Below are 27111 nucleotides of genomic sequence, written 5' to 3' on the forward strand. Positions count from 1 at the left end.
AGTACCCCTTTTAACTTTCTGGCATCAATTGATTTAAAAATTTTTTTCCCAGTGGAGTACCCCTTTCAGGTCAAAATGGGCTGAGTCCTTGAGGTTAAACCCTGTAAATGTAAGAAATGTGCTTTAGATGGCTATGCGATTTAAATAGATATTGCAGTTTAACAGATATTTGTATTTGCCTGGAACAATGCTGGCTGGGATTTGTAGTGCACAATGAGGCTTCTGCCGGAATAGACAGGAAGTCCCTAAAATGAGCCCACAAGGCTGTGCTCATTTTGCTGTGGAATAGTGTAGACTTGGGTTTGTGCTCAGCTAGTTGTGGAGGGGGTATTGTAATATGAAAAGGCTTAACATAGAAACATAGAAAGTGTCGGAAGATAAGAACCATTTGGCCCATCTAGTCTGCCCAATAATCTGAATACTATGAATAGTCCCTGGCCCTATCTTATATGAAGGATAGCCTTATGCTTACCCCATGCATGTTTAAACTCCTTCACTGTATTTGCAGCGACCACTTCTGCAGGAAGGCTATTCCATGCATCTACTACTCTCTCAGTAAAGTAATACTTCCTGATATTACTTTTAAACCTTTCCCCTCTAATTTTAAACTATGTCTCAAAGTGAGGTCTCACCAGTGTTCTGTACAGCGCATTGAGCACTTCTCTCTTTCTACTGCTTATACCTCTCCCTATACATCCAAGCATTCTGCTAGAGTTTCCTGCTGCTCTATTACATTGTCTTTCTACCTTTAATTCTTCTGAAATAATTACTCCTAAATTCCTTTCCTCAGATACTGAGGTCAGGACTGTGTCAAATATAATAATAATCTTCTACCCTTGGGTTTTTACGCCCCAGGTGCATTATCTTGCACTTATCCACATTAAATTTCAGTTGCCAGAGTTCTGACCATTCTTCTGGTTTTCCTAAATCCTTTTCCATTTGGGAACATCAACTCTGTTACATATCTTTTTGTTGTCAGCAAAAATACACACCTTACCATCGAGACCTTTTGCAATATCAGTAATGAAGATATTAAACAATATTGGTCCCAGTACAGATCCCTGACATTCTGCAGGATAGGTCTGCTCTGGCCACCTGCTCACACACACTGTCTGTCTGTCTCTCTCCCTCTTTTCAGAATGCAGACAATAGCACACTACATGCTTTTAAAACCATGTTAAATTCCCTATGCCTTTTGCTGTCTCCTTTTGGCCTGGGAGCTGATTGACACATAAACCAGCAAATCATTGTATAGCCTGGGGTTATCATGTGATTGTTAAAAGGAATACTGGATTGATCAAATTTTCTTTTGGAAAGGGTTGACAACATTTTTTTTTATCAAAACGTACAATGTATCTAAAAACAACAATGAATTTGTGAAAGCAATACATGTCACATTTAAAAAAAAAAAATTATGAAATCACACATTTAATATTTTATGCTTTCTTTAATTATAGATATACAGTAACTGTAAGTACCTGTCTAGAGGCACAGTGTAATGTCTCTTCCAAAATGCATCTGTAACCAGTGCTACATACAATGATCAATTACTCAAATAATAGAAATTATTTTCCTACATTACAGTCATTGATCAATTACACTACACAAATTGATATTTATATTTTTGAACAACATAAAGCTAATCTGTATTTATTTCAGATTTCAACTTCAAAAGCAATGTAAAACAACGTAAAAATTTTTTTTAGTGACATGCAAAAAACAAAAATGTTATAAAATTGTACATAGACATAACAAAAATAAAATTTTACAAATACATCGCTGGTAACCTCTGCAATTTATCCACAATGTATTTTTGAGACAACCTTTGAACCAAAGGATTTACATGAAAATTTCTCCTCTACTTTTGAAGAGAATGTATACAAATCACAGCAAATTCAATAAGTCAACAATGAGGTTTTGCCCAGAAATATATCTTGAAATTTCTATGTATCATGGTGCCCAACAGTACTGTGTTACTAGGAAAAAGTGTAATAATATACTGTTGTTACCAAATGGAACATCTATCTGAAATGATATTCATGGATAAAAACTATTGATGTGTGGATGTCTAATAGTGTGGATTAAAAGACTAAAGGGAGTTTGGTATTTTCTCATTCTTGTGGGATGGAACTATTAATGTGTTATGCATAAAGGGGTTTATAGAAAGGAACTACAATGCTAGTTAAAGAGGTTATCCACCATAAGGTGATTTTAGTACGTACCTGGCAGATAGTAATGGACATGCTTAGGAAGGATCTGCGCTTGTCTTGGGGCTAAATGGCTATGTTGTGAGATTACCATAATACTGTGGCTAGCTTTTGTGAACTTGTATTTCCTGTTTGACTTTTCTTTTTTTGACTACAAATCCCACAATTCCATTTTCCTCCCTCCCATACATCAGCCACCCCACCCATTGAAACATAATTGAGCTGCATCCATTCAAAAGACCTGTGGTTTTCAATCAGGGTGCCTACAGCTGTTGTATTAGTTGCAGATTGATCCCTCTCCCACCAAGCAATCACTCCAACCATTGAAGCTCCGGATCCCTGTCATCAGCTGACTAGGGAGTCAGGTCTCAGCCGCATTGCAAGCTGGGAAAAATTTGAGACAACAGTAATTTTGTATGCGGTTAAAAATAAATAATGGGGTGAAAATCACATAAGAATTGTGAGAAAACAGTCACACACATGTACAGACACTATATTATGAACTACACTAACTTTACAGCCCCTGTAGCATAGTCAAATTAAAAAAAATCCTGGAATACCCCTTTAAACTACTGTCTTTTTTTTCACTGGCAACAGGCAAAAATTTGAAAGTAGTCTTGTTTACAAATGGCAAAAAAAAAACAACATAAAATAACCCAAAATATTATAAATCTAAGTGTTTGAAATGGGGAAATGGGTTTACACTTTAAAGTATGTATGGAAAATGATGAGATTGTATTCTACACACTGCTCAGTTACATCAGGCTAGACTTTAATCAGAAAGAAAAATCTACTCCTTTAAGTTAATCTAGCCACATATAATACAGTTCCACAATTATTCTAGTAGGTTATAATTGTTTTTTTTTTTCTAAACAAACAAACCAAGAAAAGTACATTGATATGCATCTCCTAGAGATGGAAAGAGAACTAGTAGAGAACAAACAGGCATCGATTCTTTGCAGGTTTTACAGTTTTAGTTATCAAATTAAAAGGGAGTCTGTAATCAGTGTCACCTTTACGAACCTGTTGGTACAGACTGGTAGTGCCGATGACCCTGATAATAACAATACTTACCTATTCTCGATCCATGGTCCCGCTCGCCCTTTATCTTCCTCAATTCGGGCGGTGAACTTGGTGCACGGGCGAAGCTCCAGGAGAAAACTGACGTCATTGCTGCTACCCCAAGTCTGCATGGAGCCAGTTAAGTGAAGAAGCAGCAGTGACGTCAGTGTGCTCCTGGAGCATCATCTGTGCGCCAAGCCTTGAACAAGGAAGATAACAGGACCATGGATCAGGGATAGGTAGGAATCGTTATCATCAGTGTCATCCGCACTACCAGCCTGTACCAACAGGTTAGTGCGGGTGACACTGATGACAGATTTCCCAGTGATCAGCTCATCTTTAAGAGACCTTTGTATCATCTAACCTAGGCAACCTAGGCAATGATTATTACTATGAGATAATAAAGTATAGTTTCATTACCACCATAAATCTAACAGACTCTGGATTGCTGGAGTAATGCTGCTTGTGTAAGCAATTAGGCAGTGTATCCATAGCAACTATTATCTATCAAATGAAGTCTGCAGAATTATTAGCTTTTTGTGAAGATTAAAACTAATTGTAGTACTTCTAAAGAAATATGTGTCATGTATAATGTATTACACCTACCTGGCTTCTAAGAAGACAGAACTCACCCACGAATAGTAGTTATCACAAATCCTCAGGATAAGAAATAACTATGTTTTTGTGTCCGGTCTGATTGCTAGGATCCCTTAGTAATCTCTAGAACAGGGAACACTGGGAATGGGGAAGCACGTCTTCCCTGAGACTACTATTCATTCTCTATGGGAGTTGATGAAAATAGCCAAAAACTCACCCATCTTCAGCAGTTTCAACAGAGAATGAGGGGAATGGTGGTGTGCATGCTTGACCAATGTTCTGTTCTCAGGGGAGACTCCCAGTTCCCATCTTCTGAAGATCACTGGGGTTCCCTGCAGTCGAACCCTCCATGATCAGATAATTATCCCCTATGCTGAAGATATTTGATAACTTTTATTTGTAGGCAACAGCTAACAGCTGTCACTTTAAATTGACTCAATTAAAGAGCATATGAAGGCAACGATCAAAATAACCTGCAAAAAATCTACACTCTTGTGACTTGTAAAAAACATAGAAATATATATATACAAATGTAAATACTCTGTTCTGCACTAAAAGCAGACAACTGTACATTTCAGGAATGACTGGTTAATGTAACCACTGCAATGACTTTAAACGAACTGCTGGTATGTCACTGGCATTTAAAGTACCAGATTAGTCCACTGACACCCCCCAATCCTGAAGCTGACGCAAGACACTGTCCAGATAACGGGAGTCTGGAAATCCTTTTCCAGTTACATTGGATCCAAACTCTGTCTTGAGTGGAATTCGGGTAATGGACACAGTGTCCAGAACACCAGGAACACGTGAAGGAAGGACAGGAAAGAGAAGGCGACTTTCCCAGGATTTTATCAAGAGGAGAAGGACCTTCAAAAAGACAGAAAGACCAGAGACAGGAGTTAATATTGAAACCAAGCACCCTTGCCTGCTGAGCTTTCAATCAAGTGAATGAAATAACAAATTGATGTAATCCAGGTATGCTCCATTTTAAATACTGTATAAAAGGGGTTATGGAACCCATCACTCCACTTACATTATAACAATCATTGCATAAGGGCAAAACCACACCAGCCTACAGTGTCCAATAGCTTCCCGATCCATGACGTACCGGCATGTCATAGATCGGTTAAGAGGAATATGTTGCTGGCCCCCGCGTCAGGTCTGTGTAATAACAGACAGATTCCCACTGCTATCCGCAGCAGATATCTGCCGGTAATGACTGACATCAGAGCTAACTATCATAAGCCAACTCCTGATGGCTTTTTATAGGCCCCAGGGGGGGGAGATGTCAAAAAATGTGTAAAAAATTAATTTAAAAATGTTTTTTAAAATATAAAAAAATTCCCCCCATATAATAAAAATTCAAATCACCCCCCTTTTCCCATTTTTCAAAAACAAAAAAACATATTAACATATTTGGTATTGCCGCATGCGTAATTGCATAATTGTGCGTAAATTACAATGTTCCTGATCCTGCACAGTAAACGCTGCGTAGGTGAAAAAATTAAAAGATCATAGGGGTCAGAACATGGCATTGAGCAAACTTTTTATTTATTTATTATAAAACTAAACAAAAATTTTCCAAGTTTGGTATCATTGGAATCGTACTGATAAAGAATATTAGCATGTCAGAGTTACTGTTTTATAAACTTTGAAAAAATAATTGTCCCACAAAATTGTGCAATTCCACATATTTTTCTTACATATATTTGTCTTACATATACATTTTTTTTCTGCGATAAAGTAAGGTAAGCCAATTAAACGTTCAACTTTTCCCACAAAAAAAGCCCTAAAACAACTTTGTCAGTGGAAAAATAAAAAAGTTACATAGTAACATTGTTTGTAAGGTTAAAAAAAGAAAAAAGTCCATCGAGTTCAACCTAGAACCCTACTGTGTTGTTCCACAGGAAGGATACCCCCCCCCCCCATGAGGCTGATGCCAATTGTCCCATGACAGAGGAAAAATTCCCTCCTGACCCCAATATGGCGATCAGAATAACTCTGTGGATCAACGTTCTATCTCCAAAAATCTAGTATCCATAGCCTGTAATATTATATTTTTCCCAAAAAACATCCATGTATATTGAGTCAGACATCACAACATCATGTGGCTGAGATTTCCATAGTCTCACTGCTCTTCCAGTAAAGATGGTGGTGAAATTGTGGTGAAACCTTCTTTCCTCTAGACTTAGAGGATGCCCGCTTGTCATGGTTATCGGCCTAGGTGTAAAAAGATCACTAGAAAGATCTCTGTACTATCCCTTCATATAATTGTACACTGTGATCAGATCACCCCTAAGACGTCTTTTCTCTAAACTAAATAACCCCAAACTTAATAACATGTCTTGGTCCTGTAATTCTCCCATACCATCAATTATCTTTGTCACCCTCCTCTGCACCCTCTCCAGTTCAGCCATGTCCTTCTTATATACAGGTGCCAAGAATTGGACACAAAACTCCATATGTGGTCTGACTAGTGATTTATACAGAGGCAAAACTATGTCCTTATCACATGCCTCTATGCCTCTCTTGATACATTACATGACTTTGCTAGCCTTGTTGTTTTTTTTTTTTTTTTTTTTTTATTCCGTCCCACAAATATTTTTTTTATTGTTTTGCAGTAGATTTTGTGTTGAATTGATTTATGTTATTAGAAATTACAATTAGTGGAGCAATAAACAAGCCCTTATGTGGGTCTTTAGGTAGTAAATTGAAAGCGTTCTGGAAAAATGAAAGTCCTCAAGGCGTTAATACCAAGGACTGAGGTTGAGATTTTTTTAATTAAAATGTTTCCAATAACTTGACAACAGCAGTTAAAGTATAATGCACCTTGAGGCCTAATCTATGAATTCGTGAGTTAGTTACCTTAGTTAGTTATTATATGGATTTTATTGTCCAAAGTTATTATCATTTCAAATCAAACATCTGCTTTATCAACACATCTATGAAATGGCTGAACACAGTATCACAATACAGTGACCCCCCGACCTACGATGGCCCCGACATATGATCAAATCGACATACGATGGCCTCTCAGAGGCCATCGCATGTCGATGTCAGCATCAACATACGATGCTTTTTTATGTCGGGGCCATCGCATTAAGTGCTATCCGGCAGCGCCAAAGGCTTAAGCGGCTGCCGGATAGCAGCTTAATGTTCCCCGTGTGGTGCGGTAAGTATTACTTACCCCTCCACGATGCTCCGGGTCCAGCGCTGGTCTTCCGGTGTCTTCTCGGCTCTCTCCGATGACGTCAATAGGCTGCTGCACACGTCATCCAATAGGAATGGCGTACGCAGCGCCGTAATGACGTCGCTACACAGGCCCAGTAAGGCCTTGCGGAAGAAAGCAGAGGACTGGAGAAGACAGCAGAGGACCGGAGAAGACAGCGGAGAGCCCAGCGGAGGCTCGGGGACACCATCTCGAGCGGCGGGGACAGGTGAGTACAGCTTCCTATACTTTACATTGCACGAATCCCTCAACATACGATGGATTCGACAAACGATGGCTCGTTTGGAACGAATTACCATCGTATGTTTAGGGACCACTGTACTTACTATATAATAACTCAGGTACTAATATGTCTTGTTTTAACTTACTTTACAACTGCTGTTCAAAAGAATGCTCAAAAGGTAGGTGACTCGCTAGGTATAAATACACACTTACCTTTCTCCCCTTTTTCGTGTTTGGGAGGAAACAGTGAAGTGGGAAGTCAGGAGCTGTAAATTTCATTCCTGGATGAGGTTGGCCTGGACCCTAAGGTGACAAAAGAAAAAATATTTTAAAGGTAGCTCTTCAAGTAAAGATAGTTAGATGCATGGCTTTGTAATTTTTGTGTCACTGGTTGTAACGAAGATGGATGTGGATCCTCTAAGCTGTGTGGCTGATTACTTGGACCGTATCGGGGAGCGGAGTCTAAGGTGCCGCTGGTCTTCACCAGAGCATGGTGCAAGGAAGGATGGGCTTGCTGCGGCAGGCGACACCCAGGTCTCTACCCCCGACACGGCTCGACCACACAGGTAGCTGGGCAAGACGAGGTGCAGGAGGATAAGGCAGTAGCGTAGTCAACATAGTAGAAGGTCAAGGAAGGCGGCAAAGGTGCGGAGTCAAATAACATAGTGGTAGGTCTGGGTACACGGACAAGGCAAACAGGCTATAGGGATTGCTTAATCTAAGGCTTGGGGAACTGAAGATCCGGCAGGGAAGTGTGGGAGGTGCAGGGACTTTATAAGGTAGTGTCAGATGCAAACAGAAAATATGGACATACTGGCCCTTTAAATCTCAGAGCTCCGTCGAGTGCGCGCCCTAGGAGACTGGGGTGCGAGCGACGGAGCCGAGACACAGGAACGGAAGCGGCAGCAGCACAGGGTGAGTGATGGGCCGGGATTCGCTTGCGGGCGGGGACACACAATGCAGTCGGGGACACACAATGCACTCACGGCCGGTGCAGGCGGCCGGAGTGCAGGGCATAACACTGGTATGTATTTCTATCCTAGCACAGTACCTTGATTTACTGTGTGTGTGATATATTTAACATTTAACTACATGTTTAACTATCTGGACTACCTATTAGAAACAAAGCACACAATGCGCTGTAACAAAAAAAACTGTAGGAAAATGTAATAATATACATTTATATATATAGTAATATGCAAACATGGTTTCTAATTAAAATGTATATTTTTCATTGTACCTGAACTCCAGGAGCAATATAATAAATAATGCGTATAGTTTCACAGTCAGGATACCCGGGCAAGGAATGAGGAATAACATGAAAAGTCATCTTCCCTGGAGGCTGAGACCCGATCTTCACACCATATAATGTTTGACAAGTCGGGCAGCGTAAGGTACCATTCTGTTAGAAAACAAAACAAAAATAAAAACACACATAAGTTTGATACATAAAGGATCACTTTTACTTATGAATAAAGTTAATCAAGTACTATATTTCTCAGGCACCATATGTGCTTATTCTTTGTATACTGTTACCAATACTATCTGGAGAGCATTTCCTGGCTGCTGACAAAAAGCTGCCTGTTTACATGTTGAGTGTCCAGGCTGAACTACATATATGTACAGTATATAAAGCTCTATGTATTCATACATTGTCTATAAGGAGTCTATATCATGTAACAATAGCATGATATGTTTCAAATATTTTGACACACTGATCATTGACAGATATATCTTCATATATACAGGTAATCCACTTTTACCTGAAGTTATGTGGCTGATAGTCGAGTGAAGTGGCAAAGATCTTGGATGCCATTGCTTTTTGCAGCATTAAATTTTTATTCAATAGTTACATATAGTACTATAAAAAGTGGCCTGACAAAGTGCTTAGTGCACGAAACGGAACAGTCGCCTAACCACTCCCCCACCCCACCACTACTGTCCACTCTCCCACATGTTTGTTCCTGTAATGTCAAATAAAGTGAAGACGCTACTGAAGTTAAGAGACTGGGTGAGTGCTCCATTTTTCTATCCATCTTGTGTGGATCAGTACTATATAAAGTCTGCTTCTATTATCTTCCCTTATACCTACCATGTATCTGGCCACATTTACCGCACTTTATCAATTCTATATTTTAAGTTCTATGTTCCAACAGCTTCATACCTTGTACAGAGGTGCAAGGCAACGGACATGATAGGCATGACCACAGCGGTATAATCTGCCAACTTCTCCTTCTGTCAGAGTTCTTTTACAGCGAGTACAATCCTAAATGTAAAAAGACCACAATAGTGTTATCAACTAACAAAGTTATATGAAGGTATATAATAATGTAGACAGTTAATGTACCTATATGTGATACTGCAAACTCAACATCTCACCATATCTACAGGGTGGGCCATTTATATGGATGCACCTTAATAAAATGGGACTGGTTGGTGATATTAACTTCCTGTTTGTGGCACATTAGTATATGTGAGGGGGGAAACTTTTCAAGATGGGGGGTGACCATGGTGGCCAACTTATGTTTTTTCAATAGGAAGAGGGTCATGTGACACATCAAACGTATTGGGAATTTCACAAGAAAAACAATGATGTGCTTGGTTTTAACGTAACTTTATTCTTTCATGAGTTATTTACAAGTTTCCTACCACTTATAAAATGTGTTCAATGTGATGCCCATTGTGTTGGATTGTCAATGCAACCCTCTTCTCCCACTCTTCACACACTGATAGCAACACCGCAGGAGAAATGCTAGCACAGGCTTCCAGTATCCATAGTTTCAGGTGCTGCACATCTACTATTTTCACAGCATAGACAATTGCCTTCAGATGACCCCAAAGATAAAAGTCTAAGGGGGTCAGATCGGGAGACCTTGAGGGCCATTCAACTGGCCCACGACGACCAATCCACTTTCCAGGAAACTGTTCATCTAGGAATGCTCGGACCTGACACCCATAATGTGGTGGTGCACCATCTTGCTGGAAAAACTCAGGGAATGTGCCAGGTGGCACTACGAACCGTTGCCGCATGCCCTGGCCTTCTGCTACGTCTTACCTTGCCTTTTGCCTAGTCCTTGTGTACTCAGCAGTCAGTGAGGTTGAGTCGCTAATGGGTGGAACAACCTGGGGGTTACCTGCCGCAGCAAGTCCATCCCGCCTTGCGGCGGGCTCTGGTGAAAACCAGTAACCCCTTAGATTCCGTTTCCCTGGTACGGCCCACGCCATCACCTCACTGACATAGAGGATCCACTACCTGTGTCATCCCTGCATACCACTCCAGACCCTGACAGTAGATCCGGTCATGGATCCCGCTGAGGTCCCGATGCCCAGTGTCGCTGACCTAACCTCCGTGGTCGCCCAGCAATCTCAGCATATCGCGCTACAAGGACAACAGCTGACTCAGTTGACTGCTATGCTACAACAGCTTCTGCCTCAACAACAACAACCATCTCCTCCGCCAGCTCCTGCATCACCTCCGCAGCGAGTGGCCGCTCCCAGACTCCGCCTGTCCCTACCTGACAAGTTTGATGGGGACTCTAAACTGTGCCGTGGGTTCCTGTCCCAGTGTTCCCTACACCTGGAGATGATGTCAGACCAATTTCCTACAGAATGGTCTAAGGTGGCGTTCGTGGTCAGCCTGCTGTCTGGAAAGGCCTTGTCCTGGGCCACACCACTTTGGGACCGCAACGATCCTACCACTGCTTCTATTCAGTCCTTCTTCTCAGAAGTACGCAGTGTCTTTGAGGAGCCAGCCCGGGCTTCCTCAGCTGAGACAGCCCTATTGAATCTTGTCCAAGGGAGTTATTCAGTGGGCGAATACGCCATTCAGTTCCGCACCCTCGCCTCTGAGCTTTCCTGGAATAATGAGGCCCTCTGCGCGACCTTCAAGAAAGGCTTATCCAGTCACATCAAAGATGTTCTGGCCGCACAAGAAATTCCTGCTACCCTGTCTGAACTCATCCATTTGGCCACCCGCATCGAAATGCGTTTCACTGAAAGACGCCAGGAGCTTCGTCAGGAAAAGGATCTTGTGCGCACCAGGCGGTTTCCTCCCCTGGCACCTCTCTTCCAGCGTCCTTTGCAATCTGTTCCTGTGCCTTCCGCCGAGGAGGCTATGCAAGTGGATCGGTCTCGCCTGACCAAACAAGAGAGGACTCGCCGTAGGAACGAAAACCTGTGCCTGTACTGTGCTAGTACCGAACATTTCCTAAAGGACTGTCCTATTCGTCCTCCGCATCAGGGAAACGCTCGCACCTAGTTAACATAGGAGAGGCGTTGCTAGGTGTGAATTCTTCCTCTCCACGACTGACTATACCTCTGTGGATTGCTATACCCACTAATACTAATACTTCCTTCTCCGCTGTGGCCTTCTTGGACTCTGGTTCAGCAGGAAGTTTCATTGAAGCCTCCCTAATCAACAGATTCAATATTCCAGTTACTCGTCTTGTCAAACCTCTCTTCATTTAGTCCGTCAAAGGAGAGAGGCTGGTCTGCACAGTGCGTTACCGCACTCAACCACTGCTCATGAGTGTTGGAGTTCACCATCATGAACATATTTAATTTTTTGTGCTGCCCAACTGTACTTCAGAAATTCTTCTGGGCTTGCCCTGGCTCCAACGTCACCCGCCTAGCCTCAACTGGGCCACCGGGGACATTAAGAGTTGGGGATCTTCTTGCCACAAGCGATGTCTCCACCCAGTTACTTCCTGCCAAGTCTCCATTGCTACTCCATTGCCAGGTCTTCCTAATGCCTATCAGCACTATTCTGACATCTTTTGTAAAAAGCAAGCAGAGGTCTTACCTCCTCATAGACCCTATGACTGCTCTATCGACTTGCTCCCTGGTACCACACCGCCCCGTGGTAGGATTTACCCACTTTCTGCCCCGGAAACACAAGCCATGACAGAGTACATTCAGGAAAACCTCAAAAGAGGTTTTATCCGGAAATCTTCTCCAGTGGGAGCTGGATTTTTCTTCGTTGCAAAAAAAGATGGATCTCTACGCCCCTGTATTGACTACCGCGGTCTTAATAAAATGATAGTAAAAAATCGCTATCCTCTGCCTCTCATCTCCGAACTCTTTGACCGACTGCGTGGAGCTAGGATTTTCACCAAACTTGATCTAAGGGGTGCAAATAAGCTCATCCGTATTCGAGCAGGGGATGAATGGAAAACCGCCTTCAATACCAGAGATGGTTAATGAGATTTTTCAGGACATGCTGTATTCCTGTGTGGTAGTCTATCTTGATGACATCCTCATTTTTTCCTCCAACCTAGAGGTGCTTCAGCGACTACGCCAAAATCATCTTTACACCAAAATTGAGAAATGTTTATTTGAAAGCAGCAGTCTTCCCTTCCTGGGATACATTGTGTCCGGTCAAGGTCTTCAAATGGACCCTGATAAGCTATCTGTGGTAGTAGATTGGCCTCGTCCCACTGGCCTACGAGCTATCCAAAGATTTCTCGAATTTGCAAATTATTATCGTCAATTTATTCCCCACTTCTCCACCATCGTTGCTCCTATCCTAGCACTGACTAAGAAAAATGCTAATCCGAAATCCTGGCCACCACAGACGGAGGAAGCCTTTAATCACCTCAAAGCCGCCTTCTCCTCTGCTCCAGTCTTGTAAAGACCAGATCCTCTGAAGCCTTTCTTCCTCGAGGTTGACGCCTCCTTAGTTGGAGCCGGAGCTGTTCTCCTACAAAAATCCGCTAAGGGAAAAAATAGCACTTGCGGATTTTTCTCCAAAACCTTTTCTCCTCCTGAAAAAAACTATTCCATAGGAGACCGTGAATTATTGGCTATTAAGTTGGCACTTGAGGAGTGGAGACATCTTCTGGAAGGATCCCTTCATCCCATCACCATCTATACAGATCACAAAAATTTGGCTAAATCCTCGCCAGGGTAGATGGTCGTTGTTTTTTGCCCGTTTCAACTTTCTAATCCATTTTCGTCCCGCAGACAAGAATGTCAGGGCTGATGCTCTATCACGTACCACCGATGCCTCAGAGGCTGAGACCCTTCCTCAGCACATCATCCCTCCTGAGTGGCTGATCTCTTCTGCTCCTGCTTCTCTGGTGCCTATTCCTCCAGGAAAAACGTATGTTCCTCCACGTCTTCGCCTCCGGATCCTCAAATGGGGCCATTCTTCCCTTCTGGCTGGTCACGCTGAAATCAAAAAATCTATACAGTTGATTGCCAGACACTATTGGTGGTCCTCTCTGGAAAAGGATGTGACCGATTTCGTACGAGCCTGTACAGTGTGTGCACGTGACAAGACCCCAAGCCAGAAGCCTGCAGGTCTTCTCCTTCCTCTGCCGGTGCCTGAACAACCTTGGTCCCACATAGCCATGGACTTCATCACTGACCTTCCTTTATCCCATGGCAACACTGTCATCTGGGTGGTCGTTGATCGTTTTTCCAAAATGGCTCATTTTATTCCGCTTCCTGGCATTCCTTCTACGCCACGGTTGGCGAAGCTATTTTTTCTGCAGATTTTTCGTCTTCACAGGCTTTCCACGCATATCGTCTCGGATAGAGGCGTTAAATTTGTGTCAAAATTTTGGAGAGCTCTCTGTAATTAATTAAAGAGAAAATTACATTTCTCTTCCTCCTATCACCCCAAATCCAATGGACAAGTGGAAAGAGTGAACCAGATTCTTGGTGACTACTTGCGACATTTTGTCTCCTCCCGCCAAGATGATTGGGTCGACCTTCTGCCCTGGGCTGAATTCTCGTACAATTTCAAAAATTCTGAATCTTCAGCCAAATCTCAATTTTTTGTGGTGTACGGCCGTCAACAGCTGCCCCCCTCCCCATTCTCACTTCTTCTGGAGTTCCTGCCGTGGATGAATTAACCCGGGACTTCTCCTCTATCTGGAAGGAGACTCAAAAGTCGCTCTTACTGGCCTTTTCTCGTATGAAGAGACATGCGGATAAAAAGAGAAGAACTCCTCCTGTCTTTGTCCCTGGTGACAAAGTGTGGCTCTCTGCCAAATACATACGGTTTCGTGTCCCTAGCTACAAGTTGGGTCCTCGTTACCTCGGGCCACTTATACTTAACCGTTATTCTCCCAAGGTCACTGTTCCTGCTCCTGTTTCTGGCTCCTCTGATGTCTTCTCTGTCAAAGAGATCCTCGCCTCCAAGATCGTCCGAGGTAAAAGATTTTTTTTAATTGATTGGGAGAATTGTGGTCCAGAAGAGAGGTCCTGGGAACCTGAGGCCAACATTCTGGACAAAGAGCTTGTCCGCAGATTCCTGGGCTCCAAAAAGAGGGGGAGACAAAAGGGGGGGGGGGTACTGTTACGCCGAGCGCTCCGGGTCCCTGCTCCTCCCCGGAGCACTCGCAGCGTTCTTCAGCGTGCAGACCCGCTGACCGGGAGCGCTGCTCTGTTATCACCGTCAGGGATGCGATCCGTGTAGCGGGACGCGCCCGCCCGCGGGTCGCATCCCAATCTCCTCACCTGCCCCGTCCTCCTGCTGTCCTGTCCCGGCGCGCGCGGCCCAGCTCTCTAGGGCGCGCGCACGCCGGCTCTCTGAAATTTAAAGGGCCAATGCACCATTAATTGGTGCCTGGCCCAATCAGTACCAATCACTTCCCACATTATAAAAACCTACTTCCCCTTCCTGTCCTTGCCAGATCTTGTTGCCTTGTGCCAGTGAAAGCGTTCCCATGTGTCCGTTGCCTGTGTATCCAGACCCTTGCCGTTGCCCTTGACTACGAACCGTTGCCGCCTGCCCTGACCTTCTGCTACGTCTGACCTTGCCTTTTGTCTAGTCCTTGTGTACCGCGCCTGACTCAGTAGTCAGTGAGGTTGAGTTGTTACTGGGTGGAACGACCTGGGGGTTACCTGCCGCAGCAAGTCCATCCCGCCTTGCGGCGGGCTCTGGTGAAAATCAGTAACCCCTTAGATTCCGTTCCCCTGGTACAGCCCACGCCATCACCTCACTGACATAGAGGATCCACTACCTGTGTCATCCCTGCATACCACTCCGGACCCTGACATAAGCATTATGATTTTTAGAAGGTAAGTTGAAAAAATAGAAAGTGCAAAAATTTAAAAACCTGATGTCCTGAAGGGGTTAATTGTACGCAGGTCAAAAAAATAAAGGGAACACTTAAACAACACAATGTAACTCCAAGTCAATCACACTTCTGTGAAATCACACTGTCCACTCAGGAAGCAACACGAATTGACAATCAATTTCACATGCTGTTGTGAAAATGGAACAGACAACAGATGGAAATTATAGACAATTAGCAAGACACCCCCAATAAAGGAGTGGTTCTGCAGGTGGTGACTACAGACCACTTCTCAGTTTCTATGCTTCCTGGCTGATGTTTTGGTCACTTTTGAATGCTGGCAGTGCTTTCACTCTAGTGGTAGCTTGAGACGGAGTCTACAACCCACACAAGTGGCTCAGGTAGTGCAGCTCATCCAGGATGGCACATCAATGCGAGCTGTGGCAAGAAGGTTTGATGTGTCTGTCAGCATAGTGTCCAGAGGAAGGAGGCGCTACCAGGAGACAGGCCAAGACATCAGAAGACGTGGAGCAGGCCGACACCATGCAGGACCTTTGGCATTTGCAAAGATTGGCAAATTCGCCACTGGCGCCCTATGCTCCTCACAGATGAAAGCAGGTTCACACTGAGCACATGTGACAGACGTGATAGAGTCTGGAGATGCCATGGAGAACGTTCTGCTGCCTGCAACATCCTCCAGCATGACCGGTTTGGCAGTGGGTCAGTAATGGTGTGGGGTGGCATTTCTTTGGGGGGGCCGCACAGGTCTCCATGTGCTTGCCAGAGGAAGCCTTACTGCCATTAGGTACCAAGATGAGATTCTCAGATCCCTTGTGAGATCATATGCTGGTGCGGTTGGCCCTGGGTTCCTCCTAATGCAAGACAATGCTAGACCTCATGTGGCTGGAGCGTGTCAGCAGTTCCTGCAAGAGGAAAGCATTGATGCTATGGACTGGTCAGACCTGAATCCGATTGAGCACATCTGGGACATCATGTTTTGCTCCATCCACCAATGCATTGTTGCACCACAGACTGTCCAGGAGTTACATAGTTACATAGTTACATAGTTAGTACGGTCGAAAAAAGACATATGTCCATCAAGTTCAACCAGGGAATTAAGGGGTAGGGGTGTGGCGTGATATTGGGGAAGGGATGAGATTTTATATTTCTTCATAAGCATTAATCTTATTTTGTTCCAGGAATGTATCTAATCCTGTTTTAGTTAGCGGATGCTTTAGTCCAGGTCTGGGAGAACATCCTTCAGGAGACCATCTGCCACCTCATCAGGAGCATGCCCAGGCGTTTTAGGGAGGGCATCCGGTTCTGTGACAAAGAACGGATTGCCGTTTTAAACATGTCCAGAATTTCCTTCACCATTCGTCATGTGATGTACTGCTTTTATGCTTAGTAAAGCTGGAATTTTCATTACTTTGCTGGATCATCTTCCTCTTGTTTCTACAGGTCATACGGGCATGTGGAGGCCACACACACTACTGAGCCTCATTTTGACTTGTTGGACATTACATCAAAGTTGAATCAGCCTGTTGTGTGGTTTTCCACTTTGATTTTGAGTGTGACTCCCTATCCAGACCTCCATGGGTTGATAAATTTGATTTCCATTGATAATTTTTGTATGATTTTGTTGTCAGCACATTTAACTTTGTAAAGACGAAAGTATTTCATACGATTAGTTCATTCATTCAGATCTAGGATGTGTTTTCTTAGTTTTCCCTTTATTTTTTTGAGCAGTGTTGTAAAACAGCACTGTTCTGTCAATGCAAAATCTGTTTTTGAGTAGGGTCACACATTGCATCTGCACAGTTTTGCAAGCTGCAGGAAATCCACTGCACAGAGGGAAATACACTGCGGATTCTGCTATAAGCAGGCACACAGGGCTATCTGACTACAGCGCTGTGTGTACAGTAAGGACTGCAGCTGGGTAACCCTGTCTGTCTGCTCATGGCAGAATGTACAACATATTATCCACTGTACAATGGATTTCCTGCAGTGGGAAATATGCAGCGGATGCGCTAAGTTTGAGCCTACCCTAAATTGGAAGTTAAGTGTGACTTTTTTGTTGTTGTTTAAGGCTGGGTTCCCACTATGTTTTAAGCAGTACGGGATGGTATATGGCTGGGGGGGGGGGGGAGTGAAAACCGTGCGCTCCCAAATCGCAGCTGTATCCATATGTAATGCATTTCAATGAGCCGACCGTAGTCAAACACTCAGCGAACAGTCAGCGAACCGTTTACAGGGCAAAAATGAGCCGACCTGAGTCAGCGTTTGACTCTGGTCGGCTTATTGAAATGCACTACATACGGGCCGCTAGCCGGTTGGGGACCGGAGCCGGATGCCTGCTGAAATCGTTCAGCAGGCATTCCGGCATATCGCCCAGGGGGGTCATTATGCCCCCCCATGTCGGCGATGGCCGCAGATCGCTGGACAATTAAGTCGAGCGATCTGCGATATTTTCCGGGTCAATCGGGTCTCCAGTGACCCGGTGACCCGGAATTACTGGCTGATCGGGGCCCTTTCCCGGACGCCCTGAACAGTCGAAGCCTGCAGGGGTGAGGTGGCACTGGTGCCACCTCACGATCGCCCTGATTCGTCGGCCGGATTACCGGCCGACCAATCAGGGCGCCTGCTGCCGGTGTCACTCCCGCACCCGCTCCGCCCCTCTTCCGGAGGACGTGAGCGGGTGCGGGAAGAAGACCCCGGGTGCTGGGGACCCCGATCCCCGGCGTCAATGTTGGGATTGGGGCCCCAGGAGCGACGGCCGCGGCGAGGGACTGTCCTGCGATGGAGCAGCAGCAGGAGGTGAGTGACAGCCTCCTGCTGTTGCTTAGCAACAGCTCCCAGCATGCAAAAAGGGCATGCTGGGAGCTGTAGTTATGCAACAGCTGGAGGCACATTTTTTCTATGGAAAAGTGTACCTTCAGCTGTTGTATAACTACAACTCCCAGCTTGCACAAACAGCTAAAGTGCATGCTGGGAGTTGTAGTGGTGCATCTGTTGGTTGCATAACTACAACTCCCAGCATGCCCATTGGCTGTCAGTGACTGCTGAGAGTTGTAGTTTTGTAACAGCTGAAGGCACACTGGTTGTGAAACTCAGTTTTTTTTACCTAACTCAGTGTGTCACGACCGGTGTGCCTCCAGCTGTTGCAAACTACAACTCCCAGCAGTCACCTTACACCATGCACCGTACATGCTGGGAGTTGTAGTTTTGCAACAGCTGGAGGCACACTGGTTTTGAAACACTGAGTAAGGTCACAAACTCAGTGATACATAACCAGTGTGCCTACAGCTGTTGCAAAACTAAAACTCTCAGCATGTACAGTCTGTCAGCGCATGCTGGGAGTTGTAGTTTTGCAACAGCTGGATGTTTCCCCCCCCCCCCCCCATGTGAATGTACAGGGTACACTCACATGGGCGGAGGTTTACAGTAAGCATCGGGCTGCAAGTTTGAGCTGCGGCAAATTTTCTGCCGCAGCTCAAACTGCCAGCGAGAAACTACTGTGAACACCCGCTCATGCGGCTGTACCCTAAAAACACTACACTAACACAAAATAAAATAAAAAGTAAAAAACACTACATATACACATACCCCTACACAGCCCCCCTCCCCTCCCCAATAAAAATGAAAAACGTCTGGTACGCCACGGTTTCCAAAACGGAGCCTCCAGCTGTTGCAAAACAACTACTCCCAGTATTACCAGACAGCCACTGACTGTCCAGGCATGCTGGGAGTTTTACAACAGCTGGAGGCACCCTGTTTGGGAATCACTGGCATAGAATTCCCCTATGTCCACCCCATGCAATCCCTAATTTAGGCCTCAAATGCGCATGGCGCTCTCACTTTGGAGCCCTGTCGTATTTCAAGGCAACAGTTTAGGGTCACATATGGGGTATCACCGTACTCGGGAGAAATTGTGTTACAAATTTTGGGGGGTATTTTCTGCTTTTACCCTTTTTAAAAATGTAAAACTTTTGGGAAAAGAAGCATTTTAGGTAAAAAAAAAATTTTTTTTTTTACATATGCAAAAGTCGTGAAACGCCTGTGTGGCATTAAGGTTCACTTAACCCCTTGTTACATTCCCCGAGGGGTCTAGTTTCCAAAATAGTATGCCATGTGGTTTTTTTTTTTGCTGTTCTGGCACCATAGGGGCTTCCTAAATGCGGCATGCCACCAGAGCAAAATTTGCTTTCAAAAAGCCAAATGTGACTCCTTCTCTTCTGAGACCTGTAGTGTGCCAGCAGAGCACTTTTCACCCCCATATGGGGTGTTTTCTGAATCGGGAGAAATTGGGCTTCAAATTTTGGGGGGTATTTTCTGCTTTAACCCTTTGTAAAAATGAAAATTTTTTGGGAAACCAAGCATTTTAGGTAAAAATTTTAATATTTTTTTACATATGCAAAAGTCGTGAAACACCTGTAGGGTATTAAGGTTTACTTTACCCCTTGTTATGTTCCCCGAGGGGTCTAGTTTCCAAAATGGTATGCCATGTGTTTATTTTTTGCCGTTCTGGCACCATAGGGGCTTCCTAAAGGTGACATGCCCCCCAAAAACCATTTGTCGCTCCTTCCCTTCTGAGCCCTCTACTGCGCCCGCCAAACAATTAACATAGACATATGGGGTATGAGCTTACTCGAGAAAAATTGGGTTTCAAATACAAGTAAAAATTTTCTCTTTTTAACCCTTGCAAAAATTCAAAAATAAGGTCTACAAGAACATGCGAGTGTAAAAAATCACTTTGCTTCTATTCCTGTGAAACCCCTAAAGGGTTAAAACGCTTACTGAATGTCATTTTGAATACTTTGGAGGGTGCAGTTTTTATAATGGGGTCATTTATGGGGTATTTCTAATATGAAGACCCTTCAAATCCACTTCAAACCTGAACTGGTCCCTGAAAAAAAGCGAGTTTAAAAATTTTGTGAAAAATTGGAAAATTGCTGCTGAACTTTGAAGCCCTCTGGTGTCTTCCAAAAGTAAAAACTCGTCAATTTTATGATGCAAACATAAAGTGGACATATTGAATATGTGAATAAATAAAAATTATTTGGAATATCCATTTTCCTTACAAGCAGAGAGCTTCAAAGTTAGAAAATTTTTCATCAAATTTTGGGATTTTTCACCAAGAAAGAATGCAAGTTATCACAAAATGTTATCACTATGTTAAAGTAGAATATGTCACGAAAAAACAATCTCGGAATCAGAATGATAACTAATGTTTAAAGTGACAGTGGTCAGATTTGCAGAAAAAGTGTCCCTAACGTGAAAAAGGGCTTAGTCCTTAAGGGGTTTAAACGTACTGTGAAGCCAGCCTGAAACAACAACAAAAAAGTCATACTTAACTTCCAATTTTGGTTAGGGTCAAACATAGCGTATCCACTGCATATTTCCCACTGCAGGAAATCCATTGTTCAGTGGCTAATATGTTGTACATTCTGCCATGAGCAGACAGACAGGGCTACCCAGCTGCAGTCCTTACTGTATAGCTTCGTCTATTAAAGATTCTAAGTATTCCTTTTCGATGTGGCATTCCAGGAATTTCAACAGGGGTAGTAAAACCGCCTCAAATTTTTTATACTCATACCCCTCATGATAATATGTCTCTGTCTCACATACAAAATGCAGGGCAACCATCTTGAATGCCAAATGCTACATAAATGCGTTCAGTTTGCAAGTATATATATCATACCTCTGATGGAGAGTTCCTCACTCTTTGCAAGAACTGCTTTATCATTTCTTCAGGCTTTTTTGCTATTAAAAATAATGGAAAAAAATGCCAATGAGTAGAGAAGAAATCATCTTCCGTTAATCTCCCCAACATGTAAAGATTATGAGGGAGATTTATCAAGACTCGTGCAACCTGATTGGCTGCTATGGTTAACTGGTCAAATTTTCCTGGTCATTATATTTAAATTTGGAGAGCACTAAAAATGAAAAACATTTTGAGAAAAAAATAAATAAACAAAACATTTTGAAGAGGTGCCTAACCTTTTTTAATAGTTATTTTTCGACTGGTCCCTTGAATTCCAGGAACTGGACGTAGATCTCTTTTCTTAACAGGGGGAGGATGGAAAATAGGATAAGCAGGAACTGAGAGACAGACCGGAAGTCCTGCAGCACTCATCAGAAGACCACTAATGCCTAATATAAAAGTAATGTAGAATTATTAGGAATGCTTTTTTTTAGCTATGTTTATTGCATTTTGTTTCTGTATGTTTTATTTTCATCATATTGTTACCTGCCAGAGCTGGTGGTACCATTCCTGAGCCTTCTATATTACAAAGGGGCAGTGGTGGTGGGACCCTGCAAATTATAAAACATATACATCCTTTAAAAAACTGTCCAAACATTCTACATAAATTAGTATTGAAAAAATGTAATATACAGTATATACACACTATGACCTTGACATTTAGGAAATGATGTGTTGTTCTCTAATTTTGATCTCCAGTATATATATATATATATATATATATATATATATATATATATATATATATAATATATACACACTATAGATCAAAATTAGAGAACAACACAAAATTTCCTAAATGTCAAGGTCATAGTGTAGTCCTATGTGAATATATCATAACATGAATAAAATAGCAGTATTTTAAGCTTATTTCATAAATTTTATTCATTCTAAAGCACAGAATAAAAATGTAAATGAGATAACTGAAAAAGAACACTGATCAAAATTAGAGAACACTTTCAGATACCTGCAAGTTATTGGTGTTAATCTGGCAACTGGTGCTAATTTTCTTAATGATCTGACAAACCCTATTTAACTGGCAGCCTAGCCTTCCAATTTTCACTGACTTTGCAAAAATGGTGTTCCAAAGTGACTGAAACCCTCTGGTAGCAGGTTGTCCAGATGAAGGCCAAAGGGGTGACCCTATCAGCCATAGCAAGAGAAGTTGGTTGTTCCAAGTCTGGGATTTCTATAATATTGCATCTTTATAACATTACAAACTCATTCAAGTCCCCCAAGAAGGCTGGTCGCCCTCGAATGAAAAATGCAAAGGAGGACAGGGTAATGCAGAAAATCTACATCAGTAATCGTTTCAACACTGACGCTGGAATTGCTCACCAGTTCGGCACTGAACAGGCTAAGGATCTGTCTTGTCATACAGTGTCTGAATGTTTAACCCCTTAAGGACCAGGCCAATTTTATTTTTGCATTTTAGTTTTTTCCTCCTTACCTTCTAAAAATCATAACTCTTTTATCATTCCATTCACAGGCCCAAATGAGGGCTTGTTTTTTGTGTGTGGTGTCCCGGTACAGGACATGGTCCTGTACCCTTACTAAGTCTCCTCAGGAAGAGTCCCTGCAGTCCATAAGGCTACAATTCTAGTGACTACTACTCAACAATAATATTAGTAGCACAGTGGCCTGCATAAATCATCTAAATACTAATAAGTCCCAGAAAGCCTGTGAGATATCATGTATCCCAGTTGCCTCTAGAGAAACTGCAGAACTGTAAAGACTGTTCCATAAGAAGTTTAAGTAAAAGTTCCAGTTATTTGCAAGATTCCTGCTGTGGACATTCCTTTATTGTCTGCCATTTCTGGGTTGGTTGTTGGCAGGGCCTTATACAGAAAACAACCACATCCTGGCGTCACGAATAATCAGGGGTTAATAACACCTTACCCCACAGGGTTTACAACATCAGACCCTGCTACACCCTTGCAACACCCCAGACACCACATGTGTAATCAATTTTACTTTGTAATGACATCACTAATTTTACCATATAATGTACGGCGCCACAAAAACATTGTGTGGGGAAATTGAAAAGAAAACCTCAATTTATGATTTTTTTTTACTTTATTCTGTGGGTCAATACGATTAAAATGATACCCATGTTATATGCTTTTCTATTCTTGTACCACTTTAAAAAAGATCTCAAAATAAGTATGTTTAAAGGGGTACTCCGGTGAAAACCTTTTTTCTTTTAAATCAACTGGTGGCAGAAAGTTAAACAAATTACTTCTATTAAAAAATCTTAACCCTTCCAGTACTTATTTGCTGCTGAATGCTACAGAGGAAATTCCTTTCTTTTTGGAACACTGATGACATCACGAGCACAGTGCTCTCTGCTGACATCTCTGTCCATTTTAGCAACCATGCATAGCAGATGTATGCTAAGGGCAGCATGGTGGCTCAGTGGTTAGCACTGCTGCCTTGCAGTGCTGGAGACTTGGGTTCAAATCCCACTAAGGACAACAATAAATAAAGCGTTATTATTATTATAATAAGGTCAGCAGAGAGAACTGTGCTCGTGATGTCATCAGAGAGCATTCCAAAAAGAAAAGAATTTCCTCTGTAGTATTCAGCAACTAATAAGTACAGGAAGGATTAAGATTTTTTAATAGAAGTAATTTACAAATATGTTTAACTTTCTGCCACCAGTTGATTTAAAAGGAAAAAGGTTTTCACCGGAGTACCCCTTTAACGACCACGGACGTATATTTACATCTGCCTGTCATATCGGGTCGGCCCTGGCATGTAACTAAAGCCTGGATCCGGGGCTAATAGTGCGCCGCAGCGATCGCGGTGCCGTGCACTATTAACCCTTTAAACGCTGCGTTCAAAGTTGAACACTGCATCTAAAATGAAAGTAAAAGCTTCCTGGCTGCTCAGTGGGGCTGATCGGGACCACCGCAGTGAAAATGCAGTGTCCCGATCAGCTAGGACATGAGCGGAGGGTCACTTACCTTCCTCCGGTGCGTCTAATCGGTGATTGATTGTTTCAAGCCTGAGATCCAGGCTTGAGCAATCGACCGCCAATAACACTGATCAATGCAAAGCTATGGCTTTGCAGTGAACAGTGCTGGCAATCAGTATATGCAATGTTATAGCCCCCTATGGGGGCTATAACATGGCAAAAAAAAAAGTGTAAAAAAAAGTTAATAAATGTAATTTAACCCTTTCCCTAATAAAAGTCCAAATCACCCCCCTTTTCCCATTAAAAACAAAAACATGTAAATAAAAAATATATATATATATATACATATGTGGTATCGCTGCGTGCGTAAATATCCTAACCATAAAAAAATATCATTACTTAAACCACAGGGTAAATGGCGTACGAGCAAAATATCCAAAATAGCATATTTTTGGTCATTTTTTATATCATGAAAAAATTTATAAAAAGCGATCAAAAAGTCAGATCAATACAAAAATGGTACCGCTAAAAACTTGAGACCACCGCACAAAAAATTAGCCCTCATACTGTCCCATACCCAGAAAAATATAAAAGTTATAGGGGTCAGAAGATGACAATTTTAAACGTTTTCCTGCAAGTAGTTATGATTTTTTTCCAGAAGTACGACAAAATCAAACCTATATAAGTAGGGTATCATTTTAATTGTATTGACCTACAGAATAAAGATAAGGTGTCATTTTTACCAAAAATGTACTGCGTAGAAACGGAAGCCCCCAAAAGTTACAAAATGGCGTTTTTTCTTCAATTTTGTCGCACAATTATTTTGTTTCTATTTTGCCGTATATTTTTGGGTAAAATTACTGATGTCACTGCAAAGTAGAATTGGTGGTGCAAAAAATAAGCCATCATATGGATTTTTAGGTGCAAAATTGAAAGGGTTATGATTTTTAAAAGGTGAGGAGGAAAAAAAGGAAAGCGCAAAAATGAAAAAACCCGTGGTCCTTAAGGGGTCAAAATTGCCCAAGTTTGACCACCTATAACTTTCAAATTTTTTCGTAAACAGGGTGTAATGAGGGCTCATTTTTTGCGCTGTGATCTGTAGTTTTTATTGGTACCACTTTTGCTTATATTTTACTTTTTAATCACTTTTTTATAAAAAATATTTTTTACTAAAATGTGACAAAAAAAGCAGCAATTTTTGACATTTTTTTTTTAGGTTAACGCCGTTCCCCATACGTTATAATTTAATATTACATTTTGATAGTTCAGACATTTTCACACACGCAATACCAAATATGTTAATATAAAAAAAAAACACGTTTTTTGGGGGTAAAATTGGAAAAAGGGACGATTTACATTTTTATTGGGGGAAGGGATTTTTCAAATTTTTTAACTTTTTTTTTTTACACTTTTTATGTCCCCATAGGGGACTATTTATGGCAAACAGTTGATTGCTAATACTGTTCAGTGCTATGCACAGCACTGATAGTGTTATCGATGATCTTCTGCTCTGGTCTGCTCGATCTAAGACCAGAGCAGAAGACCTCAGTAGACGGCTGGAGGCAGGTGAGGGGACCTCTGGCCACCATGCTGGACAATTGGATCCCCGCGGCAGCGCTGCAGGCGATCCGATCATCCATTTTAAGTGTTGCACTGCTGCAGATGCAGTGATCTGTATTGATCACGGCACCTGAGGGGTTAATGGTGGACATCAGCGCGAATAGCGGCGGGACCTGCCTGCCGGTCCGGTGCTCACGGTCATTACAGAACGTAAATGTACGTCATGGTGCGCTAAGTACCACAGCACCATAACGTACATTTATGTCCATTGTCGTTAAGGGGTTAAGAGCATTTGGACTGAAAGCCCACTCCGCAGTGATCAAACCTCTCATTAGCAGAAAGAATCAGATGGCTAGACTCACTTTTGCTGGGGAGCAGGTTGTGTGGACAGAGAAGTGGTCCAGAGTTCATTTTAGTGATGAAAGCAAGTTTAATTTATTTGGATCTGATGGGAAACATTATGTTCGTCGACAAACTGGGGAAAGACTGAACCCAAAGTGTGTAAAGAAGGTGGAGGAGGAAGTGTCACGGTTTGGGTAATGTTTTCTGCAGCAGGAGTTGGACCTCTCATACAGCTACATGGCAGAGTGAATGCAAGTGTGTATCTGAACCTTCTTCAACAACACATGGTTCCTTCCTTAGGTTCATCAGCAGCAATTTTCATGCATGACAATGCCGCCTGTCACACAGCAAAACAGGTAAAGCAATATATTGAAACTGAAAACACTGAAGCAATGAAATGGCCAGCCCAGAGTCCTCATCTAAACCCAATACAAAACCTCTGGAAAATCCTTGGTGACAAAGTTATGGCCAAGAAACCCACAACAGTCACAGAACTGGGGAAGAGACTGGAAGAAGAGTGGACCAAAATCACACCAGAGCAGTGTGAGTGTTTAGCATGTCCTGTGGGGGGTGCAGATGTGCTGAAGTCATTCAAAGCAAAGGCTTGTACACTTCCTACTGATTGGTGACTGTTCAGAAAATGTACTTACAATCTTTCTCTGTTCTACAATCATTGCTATTCTCTAATTATCATCATCACGTTTTTTGAAAAAAAAAGTTTTTATGTTGATATACTTTGGTTATTTTGTAAAACACTGTTCTAATGGCATGGTGTACCCCTTACAAAAAAGCCTTCAAATGATGATCAATGTAGATTACAGTATTTCTGAAAAAACCAAGTGTTCGTAAATTGTTCTCTAATTTTGATCTCCAGTGTGTGTGTGTGTGTGTGTGTGTGTGTATAACCAGGGCAACCAGGGTAATACGGGGAATGGGAGGACTACAGTACCCAGAAAGATTATCAGAATTAGGGTTATTTAGTTTAGAAAAAAGAAGGCTTAGGGGAGACCTAATAACTATGTGTAAATATATCAGGGGGCAGTACAGAGATCTCTCCCATGATCTATTTATACCCAGGACTGTATCTATAACAAGGGGGCATCCTCTACGTCTAGAGGAAAGAAGGTTTCTACACCAGCACAGACAGGGGTTCTTTACTGTAAGAGCAGTGAGACTGTGGAATTCTC

The 27111-nt window shown here is 42.5% G+C and overlaps 1 protein-coding gene across 1 annotated transcript in view; it reads right to left on the minus strand.

The window, feature by feature from the left end:
* Window positions 1–1416: 1416 nt before the first annotated feature.
* The window catches only part of DTX4 (deltex E3 ubiquitin ligase 4), a 69118-nt gene continuing 43423 nt past the window's right edge, over window positions 1417–27111 (minus strand). The window contains exons 3-9 of the mRNA XM_056531174.1: window positions 21592–21656; window positions 21342–21494; window positions 21043–21104; window positions 9482–9583; window positions 8558–8719; window positions 7531–7620; window positions 1417–4733 (exon numbers count right to left, since the gene is read on the minus strand). Of these exons, the coding sequence (XP_056387149.1) occupies window positions 4521–4733; window positions 7531–7620; window positions 8558–8719; window positions 9482–9583; window positions 21043–21104; window positions 21342–21494; window positions 21592–21656 (847 nt within the window). The 3' untranslated portion in view covers window positions 1417–4520. The remainder of the gene's footprint in view (window positions 4734–7530; window positions 7621–8557; window positions 8720–9481; window positions 9584–21042; window positions 21105–21341; window positions 21495–21591; window positions 21657–27111) is intronic.

This window comes from Hyla sarda, chromosome 7 (assembly GCF_029499605.1).
Source record: "Hyla sarda isolate aHylSar1 chromosome 7, aHylSar1.hap1, whole genome shotgun sequence".
NCBI classification, from domain to species: domain Eukaryota; kingdom Metazoa; phylum Chordata; class Amphibia; order Anura; family Hylidae; genus Hyla; species Hyla sarda.